A 15,462-nucleotide genomic window follows, 5' to 3' on the forward strand; every position below is an offset into this window, starting at 1 on the left:
TCATGCTTCATTAGGAAACGGTTCACCAAATCGTAATTATGTTTATCACAGCGGAAAAAGAAACATTATCAAATACATCCAATGGAATCATAATCCAACACCAATTAAAGTAGATTAATTTCATAAAAACTCTATAACTATCGTTCCCCAGTGTTACAGATCAGAGCATGACCGACACGACCCAACATAAACGGATAAACTCTATGAGTCATCCTCACCAAGCACTAATGCCGCTACTCCTCAATCTGAAAATGACAACATGTAAGGGCGAGTCTCATTCTCAATTAGTAAATATTATGCAATTCATAAGCAACAAGCATCATAATATACCGTTCACCCAATTATACATATTCAGATTCACATCTATTATTCAGTAATTCACACAATAATAGATTACAACACATACTACAGAAATCCATACAATCATGTTATGACAAAATGCATATGACACAATTGATACTATGCATGTGGTACCAATAAACCGTGGAATCAATCCACCTAACCGATCTACGCCTCATCGAGATACGGCCCACCGACATAATTTCCGCACAATGGGAAATATGTCCACCAACGATCCAAACATCACCGGGATCCAACATCAATGCATATGAATGAATGAAACACATATAACATACTTAAAACACACCGAATCACAATGAACAACTCATCTCAACACCACATCACCGAATAAGTATGTACATGTTTTCAACATCATTCAAATAGTCATGCATCCATCACAATCATAATAACAAATCACACCAATTCATCATCACATCAACACATTATCACACCTATCTCTTATGCACACAATGTTCAATTCTCATCAAGTAATTAAATCGAGTTTTTAAAGAAATAAAGTTGGCTAACACCAATAATCATCATTCATCATATAAAACATTCAATTACTTGCACAACGCCCAAAACGACACTAAGAAATGATTCACGGATCAAAAGATACGTTATTTCGAAGTTTGGAAAAATTCACACACAACAAGGTTCGCTCAGCGGAGCAAGGCAGAAGCGCAATCCTTCAGACCCCCGCTCAGCGGACCTCAAGCGACGTCAAACAGAAGCGAACTACGTTGGGACCTCCGCTCAGCGGACCTGCGATTTCAGCAAACCCCAAGTCTGCGACAGACCCTGCGATTTCATATCTTTTTCACCCAAAAACGATTCCAGACATCACATACAGGCATATAATCATCATACATTCAATTAAACACTATAAAACATCATCCAAACTCATTATTAGCCAAATATTTCACACAATTATCATCAATTCAATCCAATTAGAATACCCTAACCTAACAATCCCAATATCTAATTGAACCAAACCATACATCAATCTACCTATCACCTAAGACCACATAAGAGATACTAAAAGGAAGAGTCCCCCCTTACCTCGATGAATTTCTTGAATGCTCTCCTTCCGGTTTCATGTTCTTGCCTCTTTCTCTTCTCTTGCTCTTTTCACTTGTTCTTCCTTTCTCCCCAAATGGTTCCTTTTTTTCTTATTTTATGAAAGATAAAATAAAATAAATTAACCACAACTTAGTAAAAGGCCTAACTAATTAGCACCCCTCTTTTACTATCACCACACCTTAAGCCCAATAGCTCTTACTCCATTATTTTGCAATTAAATCCAATTTAAATTCTAAAATTCCAATTATTTAATTTAAATCCAAATTAAATTAATAAACTAAAATTATGGGTGTTACACACCGCGCTCCCCGCGAGCTGGCTGATGCCCGGCATAGGTGCTCCCCGCGGGCACCTTCATTGCCGAGGACCCTGCTCCTCGCAGGGCTCCTTCATAACCAACCCTCCAAATAATACGGAGCTAACGTGGCTCCTGAAAGACCGCGTCTCCCTTGAACTTCGAAGCAGTTAACCAGGACAGAGGGCACTCACGCACCTCCGATATTTCCGTTCAGGAAACCTGGCAGTCTCCTAGTTGGGCTTGGAAATCCAACCCAATAGCAAGATCATGGCCCAGCGCTGGGGGTTATAAATACCCTCTTTTACTAGAGGGTCAGGTATTCACTTCTTTCTAACCTTTAGCTCGTACTTGCACTCCTTTGCTCGTCTACTCACTTTTGCATCGGAGTACCTTGTAGGTACACCCCCTCCTTATTCCTAGAAGATCCAGTCCGAGCAGCCAGTGACGATTCTTCTGATCAGGTACGATCAATTGGTATGGCTACTATTGGTAATTCTCTAATCTTTGTTAATAATGTTTGGCTTGTAGATGGACTCAAACATAACCTGCTAAGCATCAGTCAATTTTGTGACAGTGGTTATGATGTCTTGTTTAATAAGAACAGCTCAATCATCAATAAATTTGATAAATTTGTTTTAGTCAAAGGGAAGAGGAAGGGAAATGTTTATAAAATCAAGCTTTCTGAACTAACTGATCAAAAGGTAGTTTTCCTAATGTCTGTGAGTGATGAGAAATGGGTATGACACATAAGGTTATGTCATGCTAACTGAAGGTTTATCTCTAAACTTTGCAAGCAGAAACTTGTTAAAGGGATGCCACGTCTTGATTATCACTCATATACTCCGTGTGGAGCATGTCAAGTAGGAAAGATTAACAAAACCTCTTTTAAATTCAAAAATATGGTCTCTACCTCTAGACTCTTAGAATCACTACACGTTGATTGGTTTGTTCCTGTTGGGAATGCCTTAACCAATGGAAATAAATATGGTTTAGTCATTGTTGATGATTACCATTAGAAGTAAAGATCCCCCCCCTTAAAAATACTATCTGCCATAAAAAATGAAAGTTCTATGATAGGATATATCTCCTTGATTGAGCCAACTTCTGTTGATAAATCTTTGTCAGATGATTGGTGGATTGTAGTTATGCAGGAAGAGTTGAACCAATTCCAAAGAAATGATGTTTGGAATATTGTCCCTAGACTTAATTAGAAAAACATTATTGAAATAAAATGGGTTTCTAGAAACAAGATGAATGAACAAGGAGTTGTGGTAAGAAACAAGGCTAGACTGGTAGCTCAAGGCTACCGTCAGCAGGAAGGTTGAGTTTAAAATGAGCATGATGGAAGAATTAAAATTCTTCCATGGAATTCAGATAAACCAAGGCAACAATTGGATCTATATTCATTAGTCTACGTATACAAAGGAGCTTCTGAAGAAGTTTAACCTTGAATACTACAAGAATATGGCAACTCTTATGCATCCTACGTGCAATATGTACAAAGAAGAAAGCAGCACAAAAGTGGATCAAAAGTTGTATCGAGTTATGATTGGTTCCTTGCTTTACCTCACTGCTTCTATGCTTGATAATTTGTACAGTGTATTGATCCGCTGTCGCGCGCGGATCAAAAACGAGTATTTTGTAAAACGGTAGTTTAGCGGTAACGACAACTCGAATATCGTTCTCACAAGGATTCTTGTATTATATTAACTAATCAAAATCAATTAAGGGGGGTTTGGTTTAGGATCAATAAAATAATAACAGAGTGAAAAAGTGATTAAGATAAGTGATTATGTAAATAAGCTAAAACGACAATTTGCTGATTCGGTTCCTATCTATCATTGATTATTGTAATTCCAACCTCCTAAGCGGATTATCTATTCCTATTCGATCATAATATCCATTGACAAGCGCAATTGATAATATAAGTTGTATGTTCCTATTATCCGAATTAAGCAAACGGGGTTAAGTTTCATGAATTAAGCAAACATGAATTAAACGGACACGATAACGAATTAAGCAAACGATAACGTGACTATAGTTAGGATCATACAACCAATCGAATTAAATCAATATAGTCTATGCAAATCGAATTAAGCAAAGAAGAGACATAGATTAATATTGAAAGGAATAGAACTGAATTATAATTATAATAACCTCAAGGTCGGAACCTGAATACAGCAATTTGTCTCAAAGGAATTAGTTCTCCATGGAATTCGTACCAAGCTTTCAAAATTATTTGGTGAAAAGTAAAAAGTGATATTCCGCTGTACGGCCAGACCTAGACTAAAGAGAAGACAAAAGGAAATTCGGGTCATAACCCAACTGGGTCAAACAAACATAACCTAGACCCAAAACTAATGATCCAAAACTAAATAAAACTAATGCTGCAACTTCAAACGAAATTCTGGAAAATATGCGCTCCGAATATGACTTTGACTCCAACATGAAAGTTGTAGATCTTTCTCTTAGCTTTCCGTCGATTATTAGAACGCCTCAATCGGACTCCTGGAACTCCAGTTATGATCGTTTCCGTGCAGACTGCTAAAGCTGAAAATTAAATACGAAAATCAAATAACAATAAAAATGAATTAAAATATAAAAACATAATAAAATAGAAAAATAAACAAATCAAACCATAGAAATGCCTAAGTACAAACATAAAGGAATGTGCATCAAAATGCACTGATCAAATTCCCCCACACTTGAACTTTTGCACTCCGAGCAAAATGAAAAGAAAGCAGAAATACATCAACAGTTACTCATCCTAGGCTACAAATCTTCTTTGGGTAAGTTTGCATCGACAGGTACTAATCTTGCACACTAAGGACATCGTAAGAACACTAACCACAGATATGCAGACATAAGGCTCCTAAATACACAAACCAATTCAAATCATATTATTATACCATAGCCTAACTTACTCATCCTTTTTGCTCTTTTTCATTCCGGCGCAATCACATTAAGCCCGTTATCTCCACACACTTATAGCAGGACAACCGGTTAGTGACTCTGATCCTTTTGCACGGGGTTCCGGTACTTGCATGGCATAACCCTTTGCTTACTCAGATGTAGTTGCGGGGGATCGGACCGTAATCCTCCCTACCAAGTTCAGCACCATAAACCGCTGAACCAACTAACAAAGAGTTTTGAAATTTTTTTTTGAAGATTATACAATCGTTGGGTTAAGTGACCGGGTGAGGATCACCAAACTTAGAAGGTGTATTACCTTTTTCTTTTCTCTTTTTTTTTCTTTTCTTTTCGGAACACTCACTTATATTCATCGGCTTCCTGCGTAAAGTGTGTGAGAGATGGTGCCGACTGCTGAAATAAACTACTCAAGAGCTGTCAGAGAATGAGAATTTAAGGCTAAAACATAATAAAAAATTCAAATCGATTTCCATATGCAGGAGACTTACGGTGTTAGAACGATACCGATCTTGTGAATTTTTCCCAAGTTTCCACAAACTCGACTCAAATCAGTCTGTAGCCCAAAACTTTCAAGAAGATGCATTATTTTTATTGATTGAAATTAAACAAAATACTAACAAAAACAAATAAAAAATTGAAAGAAAACAAAACAAATAAATGATTCCCTCCCCCACACTTAAGACATACATTGTCCTCAATGAAAAGACATGAATATTAAAGTAAGAGGGAGAGAAAGGAAAGAACACACCCGCGTGGTCAAGGAGGATAGGTGATCACAAAAGCATCCTTTTCTAGTGAAGGATCTTCTGCCGTTAAGAGCATATTTAGGTATCTGAAATGAACATCAAATTTGGGTCTTTTTTATAAGAAATTCCTAGATTATAAGCTAGTTGGATTCTGTAATGCTGACTATGCTAGGGATAGAATTTTGAGAAAATCCACTATTGGTAACTATCAATTCATTTATGAAAACCTAATATCTCGAGCTAGTAAAAGACAAGAAATTATTGCTTTGTCTACAATAGAAGCAAAATACATCTCTGCTGCTAAATATTGTACGCAACTACTATGGATGAAATATCTGCTAGAAGGTTATCATATTTGTGGTAGTAGTATATCTATTTTCTGTGATAACACTGTTGCCATCGGTTTAACAAAATATCATGTTCATCATTCTAGGACCAAACATATTGAGATAAAACATCATTTTTATTAAAGACTATGTTCAGAAGGGTGTAATAGATATTCAATTCATTGATACATACCATAAATGGGCTGATATATTTATCAAACGCCTTATTGTTGAAATATTTGACTTTATCAAAAAGAATCTAAACATGGTGCTTATCAAATATTAGTGCTTGATTATGAATCAAGGACCAATATCTGAAAATAATCAGAGGTAACCATGTTAATGACCTCTTAGATAGCTTTTGATATTAGGGAGCTTCTTAATCATTTCAGTCTCTGAAATTATGGATTTTTATTTGTTAAACTCAGATACATTAAATATGATTGAATATTTAGTTTTTGGTAAATTAAATCATGTATTAACTTCTCATGGTGATACAACTATTATAACTAAAGCCAATACATTTTCTTGGTCACAAACTGGTTCTATAACAACATAAGAACATTTTCCTCTAAGCATCTTTTTAGAAAGGTTATATCTATGTATCTCTCCTAAAGTTGCTACAGCTAAAAATCTTTTAGTGATTGATCTTGTTCCCATCCATCAAACCTAAAATAGGACTTCCTGTCAATGTCTTCTGGATCCTCATCTTGAGTAAAATCCTCTTCTAATTTCTCTTGTGAGTCTTGAGTATTGTTATTCTCATGAGTTGTTTTGATACTCTCAGTTGTGGTTAGCTCCTGAGTACTGTCACCAAGTTTATTATCTCTCTTCTCCTAATTTTTCTGCCTCAGATGAAGAGTCTGTATTGTTTCTACCTCTTCTTATTTTTGCTCACTCATTTCTTTGATAAGCTAAGTCTTGTCTGTGTGTCTTTCTTATGTTATGAAAAACCTGTTTTATAAGCATGTTTAATATAACATTTTTTTGCGCCCAATCAGTTTTTGAAAATGATTTGGTTTGGTAATCCTTGTCAACCACTCATCCTTGGTTCCTACGTCTGTGCTCTAGTAGTAAAAATCAGTTTGACTGTACTAAGAAGATGTACTTATTTTGGTTATAATTTGTTTGGATACCACAAGTTATGATTGATTTTTATCATATGTACTTAATTAGAATTATTTTTTTCCATGCATTTTATTGAACACTACTATGAAAATTATGGAAAATGGAGTAAATATGCATTAATGAAAAAAGTTTAAACTTTTATTAAATAGAAGAAGAAAGTACACAAGTTTTTCAAATACAACATTCTATCGAGAATATCTGAAATTTTTGGACTTCATAAAGTTTCCCTTGTTAAAATCCTGCTCACCTTCATCATCTGAATCATAATAAGCATCATCTTCGTCTGAAACATAATGATCTTCTTCTACGAGGGTCTTCTTATTCTTTAAATTCCTTTTCTTTGATGCCTCTAGAGCTTCCTTTTGCTTTAAAGCTTCATAAGCTATGCTTGCTTCAGAGGGCTTGATCTCTTCTTACCTTTGCTCAATGCATTACTGCACTACCTTGGTCTCCTTGACCATGGTAGTCTCTAAAGTGTTGGAGGCCTTGGATTTTTCATATGAAGCACTCATTTTGGATTTAGAAGAAGTTGAAAGATGATTTATGTGGTTTGCAACTGAGGAGGTCTGCTTTTATAATGACCAGTTGGAAGATTAACGTATGCTTCATGCTCATTATTACATCTTTTTACTTCTCAGTTTCGATTTTTTTGAAAGATGACAAGATATTGATTTTCTATCTCGGGTAGTTATTATTTTCATTTTTCTTTCTTTAGTCTCTTCAGTTTCTTGGAAGCTGAAATGATTATGGACTGTTTAGTAGCTTTAAACTGTTTATATGTATTTTTTGCTCAGAATCCTTTCTCTTTCCACTCTTTATTATTTATTTTTTGTTGATGACAAAAGAGGGAAAAATATGAGAGTATTTAAAGAGTATTATAAACACATTTTCTATGTTTTTCTTAGCACCTAAACCCATTAAGTAGCTTATGGTATGTGCTGAATTCTGTTGATTAATTATATTTTATCAAATTAAGTTTAAATAAATTGGCTAGAATTTAGGGGGAGCTTATAAAACTCAACCTATGGACTATTACACTCAGGGGGAGCTTATAAACCTCAGACTTTGAAGTTTTCAAGTTATTAAAACTAGTTAAAATAACTTGGATATAACTTAGGGGGAGCTTACAAAACTCAACCTATGGACTATTTGACTTAGAGGGAGTTTACAAGCCTCAGACTCTGAAGTTGTCGAGATATTAAAACCAATAAACTATTGTTCTTAAATACTTATGTTTGTCATCATAAAAAAAAGGGAGATTGTTAGAACAAAATCTGTTTATACTCCTTGGATTTTGATGAAAATAAAGTACTTAAAGAACAATAGGATATACAAACATTTGTTTAAGTGTGCATGATCATAAGCTAGTAATTAACTTGGATATGACCCAATTAAAATAACTTATGAAGAAGAAGCATTTGACTCAAATGCTAATGGATCATAATTTAATTTTCACATAGAACCTCAGCATATGGTGACTCAGCCTCTAATGAGCTGGAAACATAGTACACCACCTTTGGTCTGTACTTTGCGTAAAGTAACTCCATCTTGTCAACTTCCAGTTTATGGAGAAAGTCAACTAGGGGCTCTAGCACAAGACTCAAGGTTGTATGAAACGACTTCTTTAGTCTACTCCAGCATCTCGATGGTAGCCTTACTCGATAAAGACACAATGGGCAAAGAGTTTATTCAGAACTTGAAAATCCTAACCGTACCAACTTTCAACGTCTCTCTCTTGGAAACTGCTTCTTCAGCAAAGAAACTTGTGCAAGTTATCCTCCAAGGACTCTTTTGTTAGCTCTATATAAGGAACTAGAGATTCAAAGGAAGATACACTAATATACAACAAGATATCCCAACAAAGAACAAAGACTGTTTCGCTCTCTAAGATTTTGTACATAGTTGTTGTATTGCACATAGACTTGAGATTTCTTACACTTGTATATCTTAGAAATCTCAAGTAACAACGAATTTGTTTGTATCGTATTCTTTGTACCTATGATTGTATATCAAGCACATCTTATTGTAAATCCTAAACATTTTGTTTAGAATTTGTAAAATCTAAGGCATAGTGTTTGAGCAAAGGAAGCCTCTAGCTATGTTGCTTGAGCATGGAAGTCTCAAATTGAGTGTTTGAGCAAGGAAGTCTCTTTCACTTTTGATTGAGCAAGGAAGCATGAACCGGTGTGCTTAGGTAAAGAATTCTCTTTCAAGTTTTATCGAGCAAGGAAGTCCTGAACTGGTGTGTTTACGCAAGGAAGTCTTGAACTGTGAGTTTAGGCAAGGAAGTCTCTTTCAAGTGTGATTGAGCAGGGAAGTTTTGGACTGGTGTGTCTAAGCAAGCTGTAATCAGGTTTTAATTATAGTGAAAAGCTCTTGTGAGACAAGGGGACTAGATTACTCTTGTTATAGAGGAACCAAAATTATTTTTCTTACTTTTACTTGTTGCTTATGTACCTTAAATTATTTGGTTGCTGCTTACTCTTGCTTAGCATTTGAACTTGGTAAATTCAAAAGCTACTATTCTAAAAAGCAAAAGTTTACCAGATACACAATTCAACCCCACTTCTTGTGAATTTTTCTCACCTTCAATGTATCCAATTGCATAATTTTTAAACATGTTTTTAAACTTCTACTTCCGCTATCAACTCTGTTTTGAATTTGTATATACCCTAATCAATTACAAATAAACTCTAATCGATTATGAAGTTTTGAATAATATTTTAGAAGTGTGTATAATATTGAGGGTTACGTATGTTTTTGATCTCTATAAATATCTCAAATTTTAGTCCCTATTAAAAAAATGATATATTTTAGTCCCTACAAAAATTTTATGCATGTAAGTTTTAGTCCCTGTTATTTTTTAAAATTTTGAAAATTATTTAATTATCCTTAAACTTATAAATTTTTGAATAATTTTCTTGATACGCGTTTAGAATACTAGAAAATATTTCTTTACTATAGAATTTTTTAAAAATGAGAAGAATTAACTATGAATATTTTTAATTTTAAAAAATAATGATAAAAGTAATACAAATTTTGACTTAGAAATCAAATTTTGAGTTTTTTTTTTCGAGAAACTTTTTATAACGTTCTAAACATGGCTGTAAAATAATCATTCAAAAATACACATCGGTTTAACGGTAAAAATTAAAAATACGTACATATTAATTTTGTGGGGACCAAAACATACATATCATTTTTTAATAGAAAAAAAACAAAATTTAATACTTTTATAAGAACCAAAAATATATTTAATCTTATTTTTAATAATTAGAGAGCATCACACCTCTTTTACATATTAATTATAAAATGAAATTAAAACTTAAACTTCATATTAGAGGCATTCTTTGAACTGTGAGATTTATTTTATTAATAAAATTTGTAATTAAAATACTACTTTACACTTTTTGATATATCTTTATTTTTTATGGTGTTTGTTCTTTGTTGCGTCATCATTAAAACATATACGCACTCAGACTCACTTATTATAATTTTTTTTATACAAACTCTATAAATAAAATCAATTTTGTTATAAATATATAAGACCCGTTGTTTTTATGACAATAAATATTTTCGATATTATTAACTAAAATAGTGTAAATGGAAACAAAATCATAGATTTTATTATACAAGGAGAACCGTAGGTTACATAGATATTTTATGTCATAAAAATTCAAACAAAAAACAAAAAATGACAAACAAATTACTTAGATATTTCTCCTTAAATCCATAGGGTACGTACCCCCTTAGATTAATCTATTTTGATGCAAGAATTCTTTCATAAACACCTTTGTAAAAGGCCAAAAGGGTTTCTCTAGGAGGCAATGTTTCCTTAACAATTGGGTGATTGTTGAAGTCTTGGCTCCATTTGTAAAGCTTGGGAAATTTGTCACTATTGAACAACTTCACTCCAAATGCTTCTTGTATAATAGGAAGCCAGCAAGCTATGATGACAGCAGTAATGTCAACAATTCCAATCTCATCTCCACCAAAGAACTTGTCCTTGAGCTCATTCTCAAGAATTTGAAAAGCCTCTTCTATTTCCTCAATACCTTTCTCACGTTCTTTCTCATCATGGGTGTGAATAACTTTTCTTAAGGCGTCCACAGCCTAAACACACAAATTAAAATATTATTAAATTAATAAATATTAAAAGTTAGGAGAAAAGGTAAAAAAAAGAAAAAACTCTGAAACCCCAAAACCTACGGGTCAATGTCAATGTCGAACACCTACACCGACACTAAGATAACAACAATATTTATGTGATTATGTTTAATTGATTTATAATTTAAAATTATTATAGATGTTGACATGTCAATATCAGTGTTGTGTCCGTATCGGTGTGTTCGTGTCCATATCCGTGTCTTTGTCCATGTTACATAATGTTATATAGTAAATAAAAAAAAAAGAATAATTACCTTGTCATCTATGAATTTTGACCAGAAACGTGCCTGTGCTCTATTGTAAGGATCTGAAGGCAAGATTGGATTTTGGTTCCATGTTTCATCGATGTATTCAAGAATCACAAGGGATTCTGATATGGGCTTCTCATTATGAACTAATACAGGAACTTTCTTATAAACTGGATTATATTTGATGAGTGTATCACTCAAGTTACCAGGCTTTTCTTCTATATATTTGTATTCAATTCCCTTCAATTTTAGAGCAATCTCCACCCTGGTCACAAATGGACTTTCCACAATTCCAAAAAGCTTCACCTCTTCATTATTGGAGACCATCTTTGTGCTTCAATTATTTGCTTAAACAACTGTTATTTGATTGACACTGTGAGTCTGTGATCTACTTTTATTTATAGAGCCTGTATTATTCATTTTGACAACTATAGCTACTTGTTGTCAACTTATAAAATTAAGAAAACGAGCTACTTGTTGTCCAAGTAATGTTGGGCTATTAATAAAGTGTTATTTATTTTTTTTGGGTAGAAATAAAGTGTTATATTTGAAAGTAAGCTTATACAACTATATTTTATTTAGAGACAACGTGAAGGCCCGAGAAAAGTGATGTAAGGGATTATGTAATCAATCCAAGCAATTGACCATCAATAAAAATATTTTGAAAACATATACGACTAATAAGAGTTTTATTTTATTTTATTTTATTTTTGATTTAAGAGTTTTATCATTACACACAACTAAGCAAAGATTTAGAGCCTTTTTATAAACACATTAATTATATCTTTACATTTAAACTTATTAAACTTATTAATCTATCCTTTTAAATGATTGATTTAAAAACATAAATAAATGTTTATGTTAAAAATTGAATCAAAGATCAATAATTTTCACTCATTTAATTAAATTAATTATAGTTTATCGTTGAATGCAATTTTTTAATATATATTATATCACTAATGCATTTTTATTTACAAGTCATTTTTTTGCTTGTTGAAGATTTACAAACCACCTCGATCTCAACACAAATCACCTCTAAAGCATACGGTCTCTAGTCATTATTATAAATAATGCTTAATTAGTCATGAGGTTGTTTAAGTTAATTTAAGATTTTATTTTAACTTTAATAAATGTTATATATTAGTTTCTTAAAAACTGTTTTGTTAGTCATATTAATCATTTCAATTAAATATTGAGAAAAGACACTTGAAGGAGTGAAAAACACTTAGAAAGAGGGGGATTGAATAAGGGTTGTTTCTAAAAATGGCAGATAAAAAATAATCACACAATTATTTTTATCCTGGTTCGTTGTTAACTAAACTATTACAGTCCACCCCTGATAGAGTGATTTACCTCAACTGAGGATTTAATTCACTAATCAATTTTGATTACAATGGTTTTTCACTTAGACAACTTCTAAGTCTTCTAGAGTATACAGATCACAACTTGATCACTCTAGGAAATTCCTTTTACAAAAGATGTAAACAATATTACGAGAGTTTAATGTGCTTCTTAAAAAGCTATAATCACCAAATGATTTTTCTCTCAAGTTAAGTTCTAAACACTCACTAAAATATTACAATGTTGTGAGGTTGAAGATGAAGTTTCTTGCTGTTTTTGTGTGACAACGTTTGGAGTTAATTTGGTAGCGTAAGGTTAGTTGGAGCAAGAGTTGTTAGCTGCTTCAGCATCAGAACTTCTCTTATATAGGCAATGAGAAATGTGACCGTTGAGTAGAATTTAATGCTTTGCGTGAATAGTATACTGCTGCATTTAATGTTTCACTCTTTTGTCAACTACCTCGAGCCATGCTTCAACCGCTTTTGCTGACTTTGCCTTTTGTAGCTTCTAACGTTCCTTTTGTTCGTTAGACAGATTTGACGTTGTAGTCTTTTCATCTTGTACTTGCTTCTGGACTCAGAATATTAGAATACGTTTGAATATCAGAGTCTTCAGCGTTGGTGCAGATGCAGCTTCAGTCATCAGACTTTGGAAGTGCTTTGGAGCGTGATACCATCGGATCTTCAGAGCCTTGCTTCTGACTGCCATCTTCTGATGCTTTCCAGATCATGTTCTGATTGTCTTAAGACCATCTTCTGATGTCTGCCAGACCATGTTCTGATGAAGTCATCCAAATCTTCTGGGTCAGAGCTTCTGAATGCTGATTTTGTGCATACTCTCTTAGGCTTTTTGTGAAATGGAAAACGTGAATAATTAGAGTACCACATTGTCTTATACAAAATTCATATATAATGTTATCATCAAAAGTAGAAACATTGATCAGAATATTTCATGTTCTAATAACACTAAGAGTCTGTTTGGTAAAAATAGTGGTTGATTGATAATCTAGCTGATAGCTTATAGCTTATGACTGATGGTTGATTACTGACGACTTATAGCTTATAGTGGATGGTTGAGACTGATAGCTTATAAGCTCATTGAAGTGTTTGGTAAAATTAGCGGTTCAATTAACTTGTAAATGTAAAATGACATAAAAGATATTTAATAGATAAATATTTTATTTTAAATTAAAATAAATTATAAGGGTTAAAAATGAATTTTAATTAAAAAAATAAGGATAAAAAAGGAAGAAAAAATTATAAGCTATAAGACATAAGCTAAAACGCTATTTGAAATAGCGTCAGGAAAATAAGCTATAAGTTAATAAAATAAGTTATAATTATATAAGTCCGTGATGAAAAGACTGTTACCAAACGGATCTAAATTTTCATATGAGCTTATAAGACATAAGACATAAGTTGTAAGCTCAAAAATATGTCTTACCAAACAAAGCCTAAGTTTTGATGATGTGGTGTAGCAGCATGTTAAAAGTCAAAATAACGAGTCAACAATTTAGTTGAGGGACTAAGTTGAAATTTTATAGTTAGCTAAGGGACCAGAAAAAAATTAACCAAATTGTGATAAGTTCCTTTGTAGCCTGTTTTTTACCATACCAGAAATTCATTTAATTTTGGATTAACATAATAAACTTTTCATATCAACATAATCTTAAATTTAATGGTATTAAACCAGAACTTTATTACATTCTTTTATTCAAACCAAAGATATTAAACTAAAAAGACATTAAACATGCTCCAAAGTGGCATCGTGTACACAGACTAAACTACAAAAGGTGTAGATAAACGCTACTACAAAAGATGTACACAAAAGATAAATATAATTATGGTTGGCTCAAAAGAGGTTTTGTTCTTTTTTGAAGTCTTATTTTCTTCTTTGGAATTGGCTGAGTTGAATAGATTGGTGGTGCAAGCTTAGTTGGTGATGTCATAATTGTGTTAGGTTGAGTTGCTTCTTGTTTCAAAGGTATTGACAGGTTGCATGTAGCATTGTCGTGCCCATTCGTATGACACATACTGCACTTGATTCTAAATTTTGTCTGCTTCAGTTATGTTACATCTTTCACCATTTCTCGATTTATTATGTTCCTTTTCTTCTTGTGCCATCTAGGTTGCTTTTTTATGGATAGTTGATCTTCCAACATTGAATTTTCATTTTTTTCTTTCCTTTTCCTTTACCATTCTCTTTACTTTTCCATTTTCCTTTGGCTTTCCCTTTTCCTTTCCTCTCTTTTTCCCTTGCTCTTCACCAATTTATTTTTCTAATACATCATCATCATCAATTGTAATCTCTTTATTATCAATATCATCCTTTGAATATTTAAAGTTTACATCCAAAGCATTATATGTTGGAACAAGCTTGGTATGTCAATAATCCTTTGTGTTTTAATGATAATAAGTACATTTGTATGGAGAACAATTTTGTACTCTAATAATGTGTTTAAGTATGCAAAGTTTATTCATAGATTTTGGACTCAGAGTATGCAAATTGTGCACTCTGGACAAGTATTTTTATGGATTCTAAACTAAAGCAACTATGGACGATCAAAACACACTATGAACCGTTGAAGAAATAAATATTTACAACAAAGGTTATGCTTATAAAAATATAAATTCAACAAATGAAAGACTCTATCCATATTGACTCTAATATATCAAGGATTTGAAGACTCGACGTTTCTCAAAGGCACTGAAGACTTACTCTCATCAAGCTTCATCCAATTCTATTAGAAGCCTCTGACTCAAGTAGTTAGAAGCGAAGGAAAGATACTGACTCAGAACTCTGATCAACCTAACCAAAATTCTACCAGAAGCCGCTGATGCAAAGAGATTACTATG

The 15,462-nt window shown here is 32.9% G+C and overlaps 1 protein-coding gene across 1 annotated transcript; it reads right to left on the bottom strand.

Moving 5' to 3' along the window:
• Positions 1-10,455: 10,455 nt before the first annotated feature.
• On the bottom strand, positions 10,456-11,695 carry LOC131609306 (probable glutathione S-transferase). The gene is made up of 2 exons (XM_058880995.1): positions 11,273-11,695; positions 10,456-10,964 (listed from the first exon to the last, which is right to left on the bottom strand). The coding sequence occupies exons 1-2, from the start codon at positions 11,591-11,593 to the stop codon at positions 10,611-10,613; spliced, it is 675 nt and encodes a 224-aa protein (XP_058736978.1). The 5' UTR covers positions 11,594-11,695; the 3' UTR covers positions 10,456-10,610.
• Between the last annotated feature and the right edge of the window lie 3,767 nt (positions 11,696-15,462).

Source organism: Vicia villosa, linkage group LG6, assembly GCF_029867415.1.
Source record: "Vicia villosa cultivar HV-30 ecotype Madison, WI linkage group LG6, Vvil1.0, whole genome shotgun sequence".
In the NCBI taxonomy this organism is placed as follows: domain Eukaryota; kingdom Viridiplantae; phylum Streptophyta; class Magnoliopsida; order Fabales; family Fabaceae; genus Vicia; species Vicia villosa.